Source organism: Trichoplusia ni, chromosome 2, assembly GCF_003590095.1.
Source record: "Trichoplusia ni isolate ovarian cell line Hi5 chromosome 2, tn1, whole genome shotgun sequence".
In the NCBI taxonomy this organism is placed as follows: domain Eukaryota; kingdom Metazoa; phylum Arthropoda; class Insecta; order Lepidoptera; family Noctuidae; genus Trichoplusia; species Trichoplusia ni.
In genome coordinates, this window is record NC_039479.1 from 8,595,746 (window position 1) to 8,614,440 (window position 18,695).

The 18,695-nt window shown below is 39.8% G+C and overlaps 1 protein-coding gene and 1 pseudogene across 1 annotated transcript; one reads left to right on the top strand and one right to left on the bottom strand.

The window, feature by feature from the left end:
• The first annotated feature begins 4,715 nt into the window (after positions 1–4,715).
• Positions 4,716–6,701, top strand: LOC113506417 (probable U3 small nucleolar RNA-associated protein 11). Its single transcript, XM_026889270.1, has 4 exons — positions 4,716–4,946; positions 5,298–5,423; positions 5,809–6,000; positions 6,269–6,701. Exons 1-4 carry the CDS (start codon positions 4,716–4,718, stop codon positions 6,476–6,478), a joined length of 759 nt encoding a protein of 252 aa, XP_026745071.1. The 3' UTR covers positions 6,479–6,701.
• A 361-nt stretch (positions 6,702–7,062) lies between these two features.
• LOC113506425 overlaps positions 7,063–18,695 on the bottom strand; it is a 30,660-nt pseudogene continuing 19,027 nt past the window's right edge.

Consider the following 18,695-nt stretch of genomic DNA (forward strand, 5'->3'; position numbering starts at 1 on the left):
TAACTCCCTCCTTGTAGAGCTATACAACTATCCCACCATTCAATGCTTTGGATGTTGTAGGTTTGGGCACACCAAGACCCAATGTAGGTCTAAGCCACGGTGCTTCCGCTGTGGTGGAGATCACTTTGGGGAAGGGTGTACATCAGAGGAGCCTATTTGCATATTTTGCGAAGGGTCCCATCTGGCCACCAGCCGGCAATGTCCAGAGCACCAAAGGCAGAGGAACATAAAAACCTGCATGTCTCAAAAAAATCTGTCCTACTCTGAGGCAGCAAAGTTATTCCCCCCGGCCCGAAAGTCCTTTGCTGATGTGGTAGCATCAGCTCCCTCCGCCCCACACTCTCTCCACCCATCCCAAGCAGCTCGTCCTTTCCTCCCTCGCCAACCTACCACCACATCATACAGGAAAACTGTATTCCTTCCGCCGAAATCCCATGCCCCTCTTTCCCCGGGCTACGACCGACAGGCTCACCAAAACATCCTAAACAGTTTTACCCTTCCCCAACCTGCCAACGGTTGTGGACTTCCTAACAACCTTACCCCTCCCGAAAACGTTTCTGCTGTCGAGCAGATGGTGATGTTGCTCACAACTATTCTTTCTTCCTATCCCTTACCAGACCACGTTGCCAAAAACATTGTAAACCTCTTCTCCCACCGTCACATTCCATCTCCTCCAGTGGAACGCCAGGAGTGTCCTCCCGAAAAGACATGAGGTCACTCACCTAATAAACTTGTATAATCCTGCAATCTTTGCAATTGCAGAGACGTGGCTAACCCCACGTCTCCATTTTAATATCCCCAGGTATAGCGTGCTCCGTGATGACCGTCCTGATGGTTATGGCGGAGCCGCTATACTTGTGAATAATTCCCTCTCCTTCTCCCCTCTTTCTCTTCCTCCCCATGGCGATGAAGTTAGTGTCGTGGGTGTAAACCTACTCGGCATTAATTTTATTTCTATATATATCCCCTCCCCTAATCCCACATGTTTCCAATATATTAAAAATATTTGTTCCGTCCAAACCCCTACCATAATCCTGGGTGATTTTAACTGTCACCACCTCCTCTGGGGATCCGACTACTGTGATGGCCCGGGGTTGGACCTTGTCGATTTAATCGATGAGGTCGGGCTCTGTGTCGTCAACGGTGGGTTGGAAACCCGCCTTCCCAGACCTGGCCAAAATAAAAGTTGCGTGGACCTCGCTATCTGCTCGAACAGCCTGACGGGTCAATTGGATTGGCACCGTATTAACCACACCCATGGTAGTGATCACTACCCCATCCGCACCACCCTTATTAATAGATCACTACCCAGTCGAGACAATCCTCCCCTCCTAAGATTCAAGCTTCCAGGTGCTAACTGGGACTTGTATTCCCGATACCTAGATTCCCTAGTCCTTTCTATGCCGGAAGTTACTCCAGACAATCTCGACGCCTGTATAGAGCAATTTTCTGGTGCTATCTCGTTGGCTGCCGAACGTAGCATCCCGCTTAAGAACTCGGCTTCTGGGAAGCTTTCATCTCCGCCTTGGTGGGACCGTGAGTGTTCAGCCATGGTTAAAGCCCGGAAGGAAGCCGAGTCCAGATACGTCGGGTCTATGACGGTGACCAACCTGATGGAATATAAACGGATCCTTGCTAGATCCAGGCGCCTCTTCAAAAAGAAGAAATACGAGGGTTGGAAGAATTTCTGCGCTTCCTTGTCTCCTTCATCCCCATCCTCAGTCATTTGGAAAAAGTTTAAGGGATACAGCCGAGGCTGTTCATCCCAAAGTCCTTCCATAATTCCTCTTGACCTCGCGACCCCCTTCCTCTGTAAGCTAGCCCCTCCCTATGTTCCTCTTAACGAGGAATGTCCTTCGGCCCTCGTCCCTTCCTCCATCTCCTATGACCCCTTGGACCTGCCATTTTCGTTACGTGAGTTAGAGTCAGTGCTCAACCACGTCCGTGACTCGGCCCCGGGGATTGATGGCTTTCCCTATTCCTTTTACAAGAGGTCTGGTGATCGTTGTCGCCAGTACCTCCTATCCCTAATCAACTCCTGTTTCACACTCTCCCATATCCCAGAAAGCTGGAAAACCCAGCTAATCATCCCGATCCTAAAGCCAGGAAAAACCCCCGACAATATTAATAATTTCCGTCCGATTGCTCTCTCACCCGTCATTGGTAAAATCCTAGAACATCTTATTAAAAATCGATTGGAGTGGTTTGTGGAGAACCGCAATCTTTTAGCAGAGTCACAATTTGGTTTCCGAAAAGGTGTCAGCACCATGGATGACATTGGCGTCCTTGTCACGGATACACGTATCGCTTTTTCAAAAAACGAGTCCGTTTTAGCGGTCTTCCTTGACATTTCAGCTGCATATGACAATGTTCTTCTTTCCGTGTTCATTAGTAAATTACGACAGATGAGCATCCCGGCTAAGATGCGACACTGCATCTGTAACTTATTTTCCGAACGCTACGTCAAGCTTCACATCCCTGGTGTAGATTCTGAATCTAGAACCCTTTGGAAAGGTCTCCCTCAAGGTTCGGTCCTTAGCCCCCTACTTTACAGTATATACACCTCTGACCTCCATAGATCCCTCAACAGTGACTGTCGGATCTTGCAGTATGCGGACGATCTCTGTCTTTATCTGCCGAAGGCATCGATTGATCAGGCTTCGGCGTCCATGCAAGTATCTCTCGACTCCCTAAACCACTGGCTAGTTTCTCACGGTCTCACTTTGTCTGCCTCTAAGAGCTCCGCAGTTATCTTTACTCGGAAAAGAGTTATTCCGGATGTTCACCTGGAAATTGAAGGCTCCCCTATTAACTTAGTGGGTCGCGTGAAATTCCTGGGTGTCATCCTGGACTCAAAATTATCTGGTGTCTCCCATATTGGCTATGTCGTTGACAAATGTGAGAAGAAGCTAAATTTGTTGCGTGCTCTCGCAGGCGTTTGGTGGGGTGCTCATCCGTTCACATTAAAACTCATTTACAATGCCACAATAAGGAGTCTGTTGGATTATGCTAGCTTTTGGATGGAGCCGTGCAGCAAAGTTGCACTGGCTAGGTTAGACATCGTCCAGTCCAAATCCCTCCGCATTGTATTGGGTTGTATGAGATCTACACCGATTAACGCGCTGCAGGTTGAGAGTGGCGACCCTCCCCTTCTCCTTCGCAGGCAATACCTTGCTGACAAATTTATGTATAAGGTCTTCTTTAATTCTAACCACAAGTTATTGCCGCGACTATCCACCTTGGATATCTTGTTTAGACAAAGTCCATATTGGAAACATAAAGTCCCCCCTTTAGTATTAAACTCATTTCGTAAATTAAGTATGGTCGGAGAGTCTGCCCCGATTCGCCAGTGTTGTAAATTACCCGTCTTTGCCTCCCCATACAACGTCGTACATTTTGTCCCCAATTTCATCCCCAGTATTGGTCTCAATAAAGAGACTGTTCAGGCGAATCAGTACTTTTCCCAGTTTGTAAATGATAAGTGGCCGGAGCATTTTCGATTCTTTACAGACGCATCTAAATTTAGCCCAGACGGCAAAACTGGGGTTGCCGTCTACATTTCGAACCAACAAACTTTTCTCCAATTCCAATGCCCTCCAGAGACATCAGTGTTCACTGGAGAGTGTATTGGCATCCTAGAGGCATGTTCATACATCTCTTCGCATAGTAATATTACAAAAGCGGTCATTTTCTCCGATTCCAGAAGTGCCCTGGAAGCAATTGTCAAAAATTCTTTAAAAGATAACCTCCGAAGTCCAATCATTATAGAAATTAAAATCCTTTTGCATCTTCTTTCCAGTAAGGATATAGAGGTAATACTTGTATGGATACCAGGCCATATGGGCATCGCAGGCAATGAGTGCGCGGATACAGCCGCTAAAGCGGCTATCTCCAGTAGCTTAGCCGACAAGTCCCATTACAGAGTAGAAACTTATGACCTGATCCATAAGGCTAAAATAGACCTCTTCAAAGCCTGGCAATCTTACTGGTCAGAGACCAGTAAGACCAAGGGCGGAGCACTCGCAGCAATCCAACCCTCTATCCCCTCCAAACCTTGGTTCTATAAATTCAAAAAGGTCCCAAAGTGGGTTACGTCAGTAATATGCCGTATCCGCATTGGTCATTGCTGTACTCCAATCTTCCTTCACAAAATTCGTGTCCGTGACAATCCCCTTTGTGGATGTGGTCTAGAGGAGGGCTCCCTAGACCACATTTTCCTCAACTGCCCCTGCAACAATTCCTTTAATATGGATCAGGTCATAAGTAACTTAAAAATCCAACACCCAGTTAATGTCCGTCATCTCCTTTCCTTCTTTCCCAATCCCCAAATTATATGTGCCTTTATTAAATTTATAATAATTAACAAAATAAGATTGTAATTATTTTATATGTAGTATTATATATTATATGTTTGTACATAATCTGTATGATAAGTATTAATATTTACTAACACCTATATTTGTGTTGTTTCAGGTAAAAAAGAAACAAAATATTAAAGGAAACTGTCCCAGTAAATAATTACAATTTACCCATGTGCTATCACTACACGACACTGGCAGAAATTGTTGTAAAGAACAGCAGATTGCCATAAACAAAAAACAAAAAAAAAAAAAAAATCTAAAATGTCAAATACACGTGTTGATGTCGTTAGTGGCTTATGTTGAACAAAAAAGTGAATACTCTGAAATTGTGTAAATAAACTCAAAAGTCCAATAATGTCTTCCTGGAAAAAGGCCGCTAAGGCCAACCAGAAGACTCACAAAGAGCGTCACCAGCCCGAATCAAGAAAACACTTGGGTCTTTTGGAGAAGAAGAAAGATTACAAGAAGCGAGCTGATGACTACCATGAGAAGGGTGAGACGTTGAAGCTGCTGAGGAAGCGGACCCTTGACAAGAATCCCGATGAGTTTTACTACCATATGATCAATTCTAAAGTGAAAAAGGGGGTGAGTCCACTGAGTACCTTTCCAATCAAGCTAAATAAGTCTAGAAAACATAACTGAATAAACTAGGGTGTATTTTTTGCATGTACATAATTGTTACCTAGCATTATCGAGCCTTCAGTGACTCAATAACACTTAAATAAAAAAATAAATAAATAGGTAAACATAACCTCTGTATTTGCCTGCAGATTTCTGGTTAGCTTTGTCATAAGAGAAAACAAAATGGATATATGGATATAAACCAAAAGTGGATAATAACCAACTATCCAGTTTCACTAGAATTATGCATATATTAATTACTCCTAACCTAACTACTGCAATTCTAATCTAAACAAAACTGTTTATTATTGTTAGGAACATTATGAGAAAGAAAAAGAGGATGAGCATACTCCAGAGCAGGTGAAGCTGATGCAGACGCAGGACATAAAGTACATTAACATGAAGAGGACTATTGAGAGCCGTTGGATCAACAGGATGCAAGTTAGTATGGAGCTATGTAGCTGTAGAATTGAGTCAGGCACCCTACATAGTACACCAAATGTGGTGAAGTGTTTAAATGGGTTATTGAATCTCCAAAACATAATGGCTAAAGTATTTTCGTCATTCAATAAATGATACCAATCCTATCCTCAAATAGTTTAGGTACTTAAAAAGAATAAAAAGAATAAATAATCTAAGCCTAACTTACACACATTATATTGGGGTTTGACATAATTTTATGCTTTATAATATACTTGTTACCTCACCAAAAAGCATATTAGTTAATTTTAGTAGTACTCATAGACTGATATTATTAATTGGAATTAAAAACAAATTTATAATATACAATCCACGCTACAATACTTATTGCTACTGAATCTTCCAGGCTCAACTCCACATGACCGACATAGCAGATGCAACACCCAATAAACACACATTCTTTGTGGACGAAGGAGAAGAGAAAGACTTTGATCTAGCCAAGAGACTGGACACGCACCCAGCATTCCTGGGAAGGAAGACTAACAGACCTAGGATATCAGATCTAGACAAATTAAACTTACCAGAAATTGATGAAAAGGTTTGTAAATTTATTTTCATGTTAAATTTATGAAGCATTCATAGTTTTGAGTAGCTTGTACATTAATGGCACTTAGTATTTCAAATATATAATCTATGCTGTATTAGCATGAAGTATAATATAAATCTATTCTATAGTTTTTCAATAATATCTATTTTAATATTTGTACATTATATAGTTTACCGTAACCATATCCAAGTAGATATACTATAAGACTAATTTTATTAAAATGAAATTTAAAGTTTATATAATAAAACAATTCTTACAGACACTGGAATCAATGAAAAAGAAGAAAGAGAAGTTGTACAATGAGCTCTCAAAGAGAATAGAAAGGGAGAAAGAGTTAATGGTGATACAGAGGAAGATGGAATTAAAGCGACATCTACAGGATGCAAAAGAATTGAAACCAAAGAGAGTAAAAAAAGGTTCAAAGTCTGCAGCACCTGAGTATAAGTTCCAATATGTTAGGAAGAAGTGATATTAATGCTAAGACAAGTTATATATTTTGTTTTGATGGATGTGTTTTCATCAAAAATACCTGTCATGTTGTAGTGTGTAATACAATCTATCAGAAGGTATAAACTCTAAGCAGTACATTTTGTATGTATGACTAAAATATGAAGTTAAAAATGATGAATATGTGAGAGAAGGCAACATTTCTAAGGCATTTACTAAATAAAATAAAAATACAGTCAAATGTTTAGAGTCGTTTTATTTTTCATAATAAATAATTATTTTTCATTTTATAAGAATAATATAAATGCACCACAGTTATTTTGCGATATAATGATATTAAATAAAAATTCAATATTTTAAATTGAATTTATTAATATCATTTGGAATATAACTTTTTCCTACAACTAAATTAAATGTCAAGTTTGAAACTTAAAATAAATTTTAACAATGTACTTAAAAATACCAGCACAGTTAAAATATAGTTTAAGTTTCGTATCTGTTTTACAATTTTTAAAATCATACAAATACTTATAGCTAAATGATTTTTTACAATATTTCCTACGTCATTGTTTCTATATTTATTATAGTCAAATATGTAATTAAATTAGTTAATTTGGAGATATTTTATTAAATGTTGTCACAAATAAATATTGTTATTGTCAAACATATTTATACCACTAATACTACTACTATCAGTTTTCCTATGGCACGACCAGACATTAGGCAGCACGCATTGGCCAAAACTTGCTTCTCTGCTGATAGTTCCATATAATTAAAACCGATTTATGGGTGAGAGTTTTAGTAGAAACTTTGCGATACCTACGTGAATATTTGTTAAGTACGGCCGTGCCACTACATATCACATAATTTGTCACTAAAATAATAAGTACAGTTCCATCGCAAAGTAACGAGTAGTGCATTACAGTATAAAACTTGTACGTAACCCCTAAGGCGGTAACTTTCGGTAACCTAACAGAGTCTTTGGTAGTCTTACATCTAGCATCACAGTGTCACCACAGCACACACTTGTGCTCGGGGTTCATGGGCGAGCCCGCGGGCAGCTCCACGCGTCCGCGAACTCCTGCGAGTTGCTCAGGGTGCCGATCACGCGGATCTTGTTTGGACTGTGCACACCTTCCACCATTTTTGACTTGAGAGCCCCCACTGTTGAGTTGCCGCACCATATCTGTTGGTTTAATTTTTTTAGAGGTAGGAGAAAAAAAAAACAAGAGAGACACGACATTTTCATCAAGAGACAAAAAAATACGGTGACTGCCCGTTATAAGTGACGACAAACCCCGAGGAAATGGAATTTAATGGTATGTCCAATAAAACTTGTTCATCTTAAAATTATATGCAATCCAATTCCTGTTCAATACCATTTGTGTGTTTGATGTTCTGTTATAGTCTTCACGATCGTGGAAGAGGTGCTCAGTGACTATATTACCTGTGCGAACCCTAAGAAGAAGAGTTGTTCGGGCTTGTAGTGCGGCAGGCCGGGCAGCGCGGCGCGGCGGGCGGCGGGCGCGCGCGCGGCCAGGCGCCGGTACGCCGCCAGCGCCGCGCGCAGCCCGCCGTTGTCCGCGATGTTCTCGCCCTGCGTGTTGAACCCGTGCACCTGGAACAACGCAGCGGTCAGATGTGTAACCTACAGGATAGCCACTTTCTTGCCCGTATCTTCATTTCTAAGAGGCGTGACTACCACAGACGTCGTTTACCAGGCACTTTCTGTCTTAATCCATCCTTAGGAAATTGGAATGTTTATCCTTGATGAAGCTTTCATGTTGAAATATTTCGAATCAACAAAAACACTACCACTTGATTTTAGTGGGTTTCAGAACGAAGAACGAATTAGCTCGGTTTACTTGTTTAAAGGGTACATTTACTTACGGTATAATTAGGCAGCTGCGGCATGTGGTACTTGCTGTACTGGTCGATGATGCACTGCACCTTGCTGTGGTAGTGTTCCAGAGTGGCCGCCGACCACCACTGCTTCAGGTTGCCCTCCTCGTCATAACGACGACCTGCGAAGACGGACAAGTTCAGATTTATGTTCACTACTCCCTATATTCGACCTATCTTTCTGATTCCTGAATTATGTAGTTTTTAGTACCTTGATCGTCAAATCCGTGAGTCACTTCATGTCCCATTATGGCACCAATTGATCCGTAGTTGATTGCTCTGAAACGGGACGTGTATTATTTCCTGTTTTTGTATTAAAACATTTTTGTCACATCGAATTACTGGATATGTTTACTCACTCGATTCCATTTCCGTAGAATGGCGGCTGTAGAATACCCGCAGGGAATGCTGAAAGGTAAATAATAATAAATAAGGATATTTTATGGAAATTATATTAGCAGGATAGCTGCGCCTGTGCGCGACGTGTCCCCTGATTTTACAACCGTTTGTGTGATCCACGAATGCTTGTCCTGAGTCTTTGTGTCTTTGTGCATGTGATTTGATTGTTTGTTAAATCCCCTGCGACACAAGACTTAATATATCTTAAAGCATCGTCGTCGCGCGGGAGTCGTTATTATAAAAAAGAGTACAGAAAAAATATCTCTAGGTGTTTTTGTACACTGCATTCCATTAGTCTACTTACTGACTGAATTCAGGGTAGCGGAGTAAAAGGCGTTCACTGTTGTGGCGGTGGCCACCCAGCGATTCCTGTCGGGCTTGTCTCTCAGGGACTCCAGCGACTTCTTCACCGCCGCAAACGTCAGCTTCAGGTATGTCTCGAACAGATTGCCTTCTATCACCTCCGCCTGCGAAATGAGGCAAAATCTTACAAATGACGAATATTAAAACCCCGTCTCAACTTACCGATGTGATATTTAGCACCAAAGCGATAGGACACGTGCTATGTATTTTCTGATCTGCTACTTAACTTGGGCCTTAACCTCACTACCTATATTTTTAGACAAGGAGTTCGAAAGCTTGAAAAAAAATATAGTAAGGAACTCAACCGGGTGCAGTTAACTGGACGGTCTTCTAAGTCAATTCATTTTTCGCCTTCTTTGAAGTATTGCGATGGCGATTATTTTTATACAGATTTCGTCTTTAGCTTTAGTTACCGCCCCTGACCTAGGTTTCTGCCAAGTTGCACTAAAACATTAGTTTGTCTCTCAACATGACCTAATATTTTTAGCGATATACAAAGGCAGGTCATGGTTAGATGATACATGAATACTTACATGTTTGTAATGCTTATCGAGCTGTTCGTGTGTGAGCAGCCAGGCCGGGAAGCCCACGAAGTTGCGGATTGCTTGCAGCTTGTTGAGTGTCTTCAGTCGTGTGGTGGAGTCCATCCAGTCCAGCTCTTGTACTGCTGTTGCGAACGCTGCGCGTACGTCCTCTACCATTTCTATAGCCTGTGGAGGGTTATGGATGTATAACTTAGGTATGACCTTTAGGTATCTATAAAAGTTGACGTGGATCAGTTATGGCATTATTAAAAAAGAAATAGAGCCTCTAGAAAAATTGGAATTTGTTGTCCAAAGGGTGAGAGTGGAGCTGGAGAGTGTTTTGGACTTATTTCGTACACTACGCCCTTAAGGCTTCTCCAAAAATGCTAAGCAATCTTACCTTCTGCCTTGAGTCAAAGTCGAAGTGCCTCTTCACATAGAGATAGGACAAGGCGACTCCGAAGTTGGCGTTAACGTTAGCCGTGCAGCTCTTCCAGCGCGGCGTGCGCTGCTGCAGGCCGAACACGGCGCGCGAGAACTCGAAGCCCAGCTCGCGGAACGCGCTCAGCGTCATCGGGGCCACCGTCGAGAACACGCTCCACCATAGGAAGCGCTCTGGGATAACGTCATTTAGCCTTTACTCAAAATATAATTTCCAAAGAATTCAAATTTGGCTACTAATTTAAGTAGTACCTACTACCTAATTTTTGAACTACAAGATTACAACAGACACTGTGCTCTGGTTTGACCACACATCAGTTACTAAATCAAGTCTGTCAAAAAGATAATTTATTTTCCAAATATAATTATGAGCTTTAAGACAAATAGAATATGTTACTCAACGCTTAATCGAAAATCAACTGTTCAGATAAATCACTTGCTGTGTACCAAAAATATCTAGACAAGAAATACGATAAGTTTATATTTGATTTTGTAGCTTTGCCGGTAGAAGTCTCTTACCTATAATGACAGGTTTAGTGTCAGCAAGCAGCACCGCCAACTTCTGCAGGTAGGGCAGGTCCATCACGATGACGCGGTCGGAGTGCGGCTCCAGCTGCACGCTGGTGTTGGAGAACACCAGCTTCAGGTAGCGGTCCCAGTCGTGCTGGAAGGAAACCGTAATATGCGTGACACTGGATCCTTTACTACAATTTCCTAAAACCGCCGAAATAAAATATTTTGGACTTTAAAATATTTAAATTTAAAATATTTTATTTGAATTAAAGGAAGTGATGTGTAACTAACCTGGCTCCACTGGCTGGGCCCGCCGCTGGAGCCCTGCACCAGCTGCTGCACGCTCACCTCGTGGAACAGGTGCGTGCCGCTGCGGCGCACTTCTACAGGCGTCATTATCTGGAGACAAAGCAATACGTCACTAACTGACTAGGTATATGTATAGTAAGTGCTATCAAAGTAAGACCGTTGCCGTTGTAGTGCGTCATCGCGTTTTTACAATTTTATTTTAAGACTTGGTAGCAATGTCCATGGTGTCAAAGGTTACAATATATACCTAGGTAATAGGTATATATGTATAGGTATATCAAGAGAAAACTTCTTCACTTCATTAGAAATATGCAGGGTTGAGGGTAGGTAGGTGAATGAGCTTTGGCCAGAAGATGCTCACCTTGGCTAACTTCTTGCTAAAATCAACGATGTCATCGGCGAATTTCTCCGCATCAGTTTCATTGTCTGCTATGGTGATCATAGACTTGATGTACTTGTGGTATTGCTCCAGCTCATGGGAGAACTGTTCCGGCTGCAGGAGGTAGCGCTCGCTGAACCCTGGGGATACTTGCTCGATCTGCAAAATGACAGAGATAATATACAATTAAACTGTTATAGCTAAAAAAAGGAATTTTTGTCTGTCGGTCAGAACCTTGAACATCCATTAAATACTTGAGTAACTTCTTTTCCAATAATTCAAGGCCTTCTCGTCAATATTCTGCAAAATATTATATTTATTCATAGGAACATAGCGACTTAAATAACACACCGTATTCTCAAGTGTTCTTTTTTATCTAGCTCACCGTGTCCCATTGCTGGTCAAAGGCCTCTCCCAAATCCTTCCACGATTCTCTGTTCTGGGCCTAATAGAAGTCTTTGCCTTATAATATTTACATCAGGAGTTACTCACCACTACTCGATTCCTGCTGGTGTTCCTGACATCCTCAGCCACCTGCACGCTGAGCAGCACGTTCAGCCCGAGGGTCCGGCGTCCCAGCCCCGCGATGTCCACCCACGAGAAGTTCGCGCTGCCAATGGTGGGCGGACGGGGCGGTAACCCCAGCTTCATTAAAATTCTCTCGATCGGTTTGATACCGTCATCTTCTAATTTGTCTGGAAAATCGAAAGGTTTTGAGACAAAGTTTTCAACTTGATGGAGGAAAAAAGACAAGCGGTAACTGAAACTATTTGGAGGCTACACAAAAATGTATTAAATTAGTACTTTCGTGTTGAACAATCATCTCGAATGGCAAATAATATTTTTATCACAACCATTATTTAAAGGCCTGCAAGTATTCCACGTAAATATTTTTTTGTTTGCAAAATCTTATATTCAGATTTTTTAGATTTGCCAGAAGCATAGATTAGGTGCTTATGCAAAATAGACTAAAATATCAAACTCACCAGTATTAACACAAGTCCTGTACAAGCTCTTGGCCTTGACCACGCTGTTCGGGAGACCCTCATCGTCCTTGACCTCGAGCAGCTCCCGCAGGTCGCTGACCAGCTGTTCCCGCAGCTTGGCCAGCTGGTCCCAGGACGTCGCCCAGTCCGGCACCGGGTTCTGTTTGATCCAGCCGCCGCATGCGAACTCGTAGAAGTCCGTGCATGGATCCACGTCTTTGTTTAAAGCTTGCAGGATTCTTGACGCTAAGGACAAATAGGAATGCTTTAAAAAACTTGCTTTTGATGTAGATGTGGTACCTTATTTTTTTTTAATAATTATGTGTTGAGTATAGTCGATGAACATTAAAACAAGAACACTAAACGAATGTTCTTTACTCCGCAGAAATGATACCAGATTAGGTACTTTATGACGAAATGCCATCAAGAGTAATGCCCCTATTGCCGCGGTAATATTTATCTCGAACGAATGCAAATCTGGATATCCGTTGACCATTCATTTATTCTGTAAGGTAACATATAACACCCAACTGTTTTCGAAGGAACCAAAATCAAATCTAAACTGTTATCATTTATACACATGCAACATCAAATGCACTGTTAACGACCTCATCCATTCCAAAATAGCTATTCTAGCTGTAACCATAATGTGCAAATTCGAATGCTCTGTTAATTATAATGAATAAATTAATCAGTCTATATTCTAAGACATATTTTCTAAGTGAATACAGGAAGCTGATTCCAGCTTTCACCGCGCATACCTGTGTAGGAAACGGCGATATCTTAATAACAACGAGTTTATGTAACTTGTCGATGTTTAACATTCAATCAGTGCAGTCAGATGAAGCAGGTAATTCATTATAGGTAATTAGAATAATTATTATAATGAGTGCGCGTGACAGAAGTGAGTTTTGCACATCTAAGTAACTACAGCGATCTATTTCCAAAAGTACCCATCATATTATGTTGGTCATTTTTTTTCTTTTTTTATTATCTATACTAATATATCTATATCTATACTAATATATCTATATCTATACTAATATATAAAGCTGAAAAGTTTGTTTGTTTGAACGCGCTAATCTCAGGAACTACTGGTCCAAATTGAAAAATTCTTTTTGTGTTGAATAGACCATTAATCGAGGAAGGCTTTAGGCTATAAACCATCACGCTGCGACTAATAGGAGCGAAGATACAATGGAAAATGTGAAAAAAACAGGACGGGTATAAATCATAACTTATATCTTTTTCCACCCACGGGAACGAAGTCGCGGGCAACAGCTAGTTATCTATCTTAGTAACCATCGTAAATACTTTCCCCAATAAATCTTAAGCTTGTTTCAACAACACACTTTAGTTTCCTTTATTTACCTTAAAAATTATTAAAACGCTACAAAACTGGTTTCATTAAACAGGTAAAAGTTGTATTTACCTGTTTCTTCGACACTATCACTATTCTTCCTTAAATCAACGAAATCCGAGCTAATTAACATTACAAACAAAATCTTAAAGTAAATATTATTACACAAAAAAGTTAACATTGTGAACTTGAACAAACAACAGCTTACCACTATCTAAGGATCAACAGAACTTTTACATGTATATATCTGAGATGTCAATAAAGTATGCATTATAATAAATTAATAAGTAACTGTTATATTAGACCACGTGCCTAATAGCAAGCTAAGTTATTCACTTAGCATACAAAAATACTACGACTCAAGTCTTCAACCCTTTTAAAGACACACTGTTAATGTGTAAAGGATAATTTCAAAAATGGCGCAGTTACTTAATACACGTGGATTTAAAACAAGTGATGTAACAAGTGCAAGGGATTAAATCATCAAATGCGTTTTCTAAGAAGAATGTATTGCGACTCATGATAATAGAGCAATTAGAGAGCTAAATATCGTTCTCGATCGATGTAAATACATCAATTTTGTCTCCAATCATGCATATAGGATGATGTTTAAAACGTATGGTGACTTGCACCACGCTATGGTAAAGGCATTGAAAATAGGCACTCATTTTCAATTGAAGCAAGTACTGAAAATGCTCTTTTCTAGAAAATATTCGTTGTTACTAAATACACTCTGTATACGAGCTTGTGTGTAAACAACTTGTCAAGTTACTACTTGCGTAGTTCAGCATAATAATAGGAACTGTGAGAGATGTAATAAATAAGCCTAGTCTAGGATGCAACATCACCTGCATTCTGCTCATCAGAAAAGTAAACACGTCAATTAATTTATAATCTACAAACATCGATTTGTTTGAATAACATGAATTTAATTAAAGGAGTGATTAACCTGTTGGCGCCGTAGCAAGACATTTACAAATAGGTCACGCATTCGATGCCTAGTTGGTAGACCTACGATGCTGTGTGATAAGTAGGTACCTACTAAGTGAAAATCGTCAATGTATTTTTGCAAATTCCATAACCGTTATTACAGAAGAAAACAGAGGAACTGAATTAACGTGTTAAGTCCCATCTCAAATTGATTAAAACTATGATTCAATTTTAAATATGTCACCGAATTGTTATAAGATTTATGATACTGATGAACAGTGTGTAAGAAGTTGACAGGAAATTCTCATGCAAAAAGTAACAAAGAAGCGAAGATTTACTGGACACATATATGATTATTACGTACAACACTGGAACCGTCTATAACTAGCTAATGAGGATGAATCGATCATTTGCATCTAATCACAATATGCAAATGAAGTGAAATAGCTTCACCATGACCACGACGCCTGACGATGCGCCCATAGCAATGATATGCACATAAGTCATTTTAACGGAAATATTTTTTATAAACATTAAATACAATTATATAGAAGTTCCATGGTGTTGATATGTTAAATAGCTCATTACCCTATTTGCACAACTCTTAATTAATCCTATAATTGTTATATTGATTGCATCGTCCTGACACGTGTGGGTTACGGAAAATGTTATGGTAAATGTATGGTAAAATGTGGTAATCTCTTGGTATGTATGGGATAATTGTTCGCTTATGTTTTGTTTTTATATTGACCTGATGTTTATACACAATTTGTTGTTGTTTTATTTATGTTTAGTATTATGTGACCACGCGCGGCATTAATTTTAGAGATCAATATTTATGGGACTGAGGTTGTTTACGTAAGAGTTAATAGCTGTGTCGGGATTGACGCAATGTTTGTGATAGGTCAGTTGGTGCTTCATTGAGGGAGATACATCTTTCTTCCCATTCAGTACGTGTTGAGACTAAAAGTTACTCGAAGAATTCTGTGTGTCATAAGCAAGTCTCGCTTTGACTTCATTCTATAATTCAACAAAAAGCTATTTAGTAGAGGGAAGTACAAAATAGAAACTTCATTCACATTTCCTTTTGACCTTTCACTGTTTTGAAAACTATCTTTATCAAAATAAGGCGAATCTTATGGTGTTCACGCGACTTGAGCATCTTACCGGTCCCCACGCACTGCTCGCTGAGGCAGGGCCGTGCGCTGCGGTACTCGGTGAGCACCAGCACCGTGGTGTACACAGCGAGCGCGATCAGTGAGATACCCAGCGCGCCGATTAACACCGACGAACATCGGACCGTGCGCTCTCTGAAACAAAACATTACATTAGGACTTTGGGTGTTGTGTATGAAGGATTGCAACGCATTGCCATACACCGACACAAAAGCGCGGATGACGTAGCACGCCAGTTCAGGTTTAGTCAGTAAGAGTCTGACACTATTCTACCCATTTCCTCCCCCGAGGAAGTGGGTGTCCATGAGGATTACCCCGACTGAACAAAAACAAATGTTCTTTGGGTGTTACTTTACAAGGAAAGTTGGCTATGCGAAGTCATAAAACGTATTCGTACACTCTCGAGCACGTGTTGGCAGATTATAACTGTCATTGCAGTTGTTGTTGTGAGATTCCATGTGAATGCCGTGTATTGTGTAATATAAAAATCATGCGTAAAGAAGCTACGATATCACAGTAAACTTTCATAGTTTTGCATGTTGAATATTGTTCTTATTTTAGTGGTCTAAAATAAGAACCATATTGTAACGAAACTCCCAAATCGATTCCGGAAACTATGAGAACGTGAAGATAAACATTACGAGCAGTTACTGCCGCTCATCACACATGAGTGCCCCACAAGCACACATGCTTTTTGACGCCGTCCGACTGTTACAATGTCTGCTGATGCACGCTACTACTTTTTTTTTTTTTTTTCCGGGCTGAAACGCTAATGTCTTCAACCCACGTCGAGGGCACGACGTGGGGATATGTCGGACTTCCACCGACTAAAAACACCCCGGGCCCCTTCTACTGCTTTAGCCAGAGTCACGGGATCGCTCGCGCATACTCTGCGCGACTCTGGCTGGTGCACGCTACTACTTGATGTACAATGGCCAAAAAAATTAAAAAGTACCAATTATATGTGCATACTTATAACTTGTTTTAATTGGGTCTTTTTATCTGTATGAACCAAATAGGAAAACCTATTTAAGAGACTGCTCTAGGTGTCAGAAGACGGTAAACAATTTATTTTTGGCGTTTAAAGAAAATGAAGGCTGGTCTGGAGTGGAGAACAATCTAAAGATATTATAACGTGATGAGTTTATTTTACTTTATATTTGTTTTAAACTTCTATTTGACGATAACTCTTAAACTATTTAATCGATTAGTAAAATCTTCTTAACCACGCGCCCAGCACTCACTTTTCTTGTTATAGTATATTTTTGGAGCTGATTGTACCTCATAAACTACTTATTTATGTGTTTCAGATCACTTTCGCCTCTTGATAGATAGTAATGTTTTTCCTATATTCTAGATACGTATCTAACATGCAATGTGGTGATGTAAGTTCAGAAATATTTTGATTAGAATTAGTCGACGAGCGTGTTCTGATTAAAACAAAAGTTATATAAGTTTGATTAGATAAACTTTGATTATGTTTTACCAAAGTTAAAATTATAATGGGCAACTACAGCTTACCAATATTCTTTGCCATTTTTTCTTGAAACCAATGAACCTCATGACGTGGTTTCAAGCAAAGAGATACTTCATATCGAATAATGGCTCTAGTTCTGTCTTCCAAAGACTAATCCAGGAAAAACATTGCATTTGTTTAGTCAGATTGAAATTACGACATTGATTGGACTTGAAATGAGGCGCTGAAAATACGATTCAGTTAGTTCCGCCTTTTCTTCTCAGAGCAGGCAGTCAGAAAACTTCGACTCCAGGGGACCGCGTCTATCGCCACGTCCTTAAGTAATAATATTGCTTGGAATAGAGATGCCACACTTTTTTTATTGTGCTGTCTTGCTTCCACAACCATAATAATATTAATTTAAGACGTGCATTCAGACCTGCTTGCTTAAAAAAAATGACATGTATAAAGGTTCCGAAACTATTCAGGCAATCGCGATAATAGTCGTAAGTAAACTGTTACATCATTTAAAGATAAATCATCTTCACGAAAGTTACCATAAAAATACTTCACTGCCCCTTCTTAGCTCGAAAGCTTTTATCATAATCGACATCTCACTAAAGTTGACCGAAATCACATTTTCTCTTACAGCGTCATAAAGCCTATATAATTTCATTGCCGTTATGTCATCTATGTATATGGAAATTTCACCACCATTATAAACCTGGGAATGTGTATTGTAGATTAAATTGATATTATAAAGATTAATGGTGTATTGTTTATTGCATAATTAGTACTTAAAGTTATGTTATGTATGCTTTAGAAATTGTTTATGTTTTTTTTATGTTGGAGTTTGGCTTTTTGCCGAGGCTCTGTAGATAGGTAGACTGTAGACTGGAATAAACCGGAAAAAATATTCTTAGTACTTCTTTAATTTAGCCACTCGTTAGAAACTTTGATTACTTGTGGCTAATTTATAAATCTTGTACATAATCAGAGCATTCGTTCCATCCATTGTTAAGACAGTCTGTTTGTACAGAAATCGAAACTGAACGTAACTAACCATAACGTTGATAATGATGACGGTCTTGTAATAGCTCTGTTATTAACTACAAAATGGGACTGAGGGTGCCGTATAAAAAGGCTAGTAAAAAAGAAACAAATTTATAAGCGTACCTACCACCGATGCTTAACCTTGTTTTCATAGTAGCAACAGATATAGGTACATAAATGTATAATTTGTGAAAATTTCAACTGTCAAAACTGTTTAGTAAAATAACTTCGATATACGGACATTTGCCATTCCTTGTAACTCATAACACATATGGGTTTAATAAGCATAGGAGAAACAAGAAATTCTTAGCTTCTGGATAGGTGCTGGCTCTGGTTGCTATGGACCTTACATCCTACGAAAATGCAGTAGGGAATTGAATGTAGTTCGTAACTATTATATGGATTGATCCACTTGTGTTACGATGACTGTTACATTCACTGAATATAAT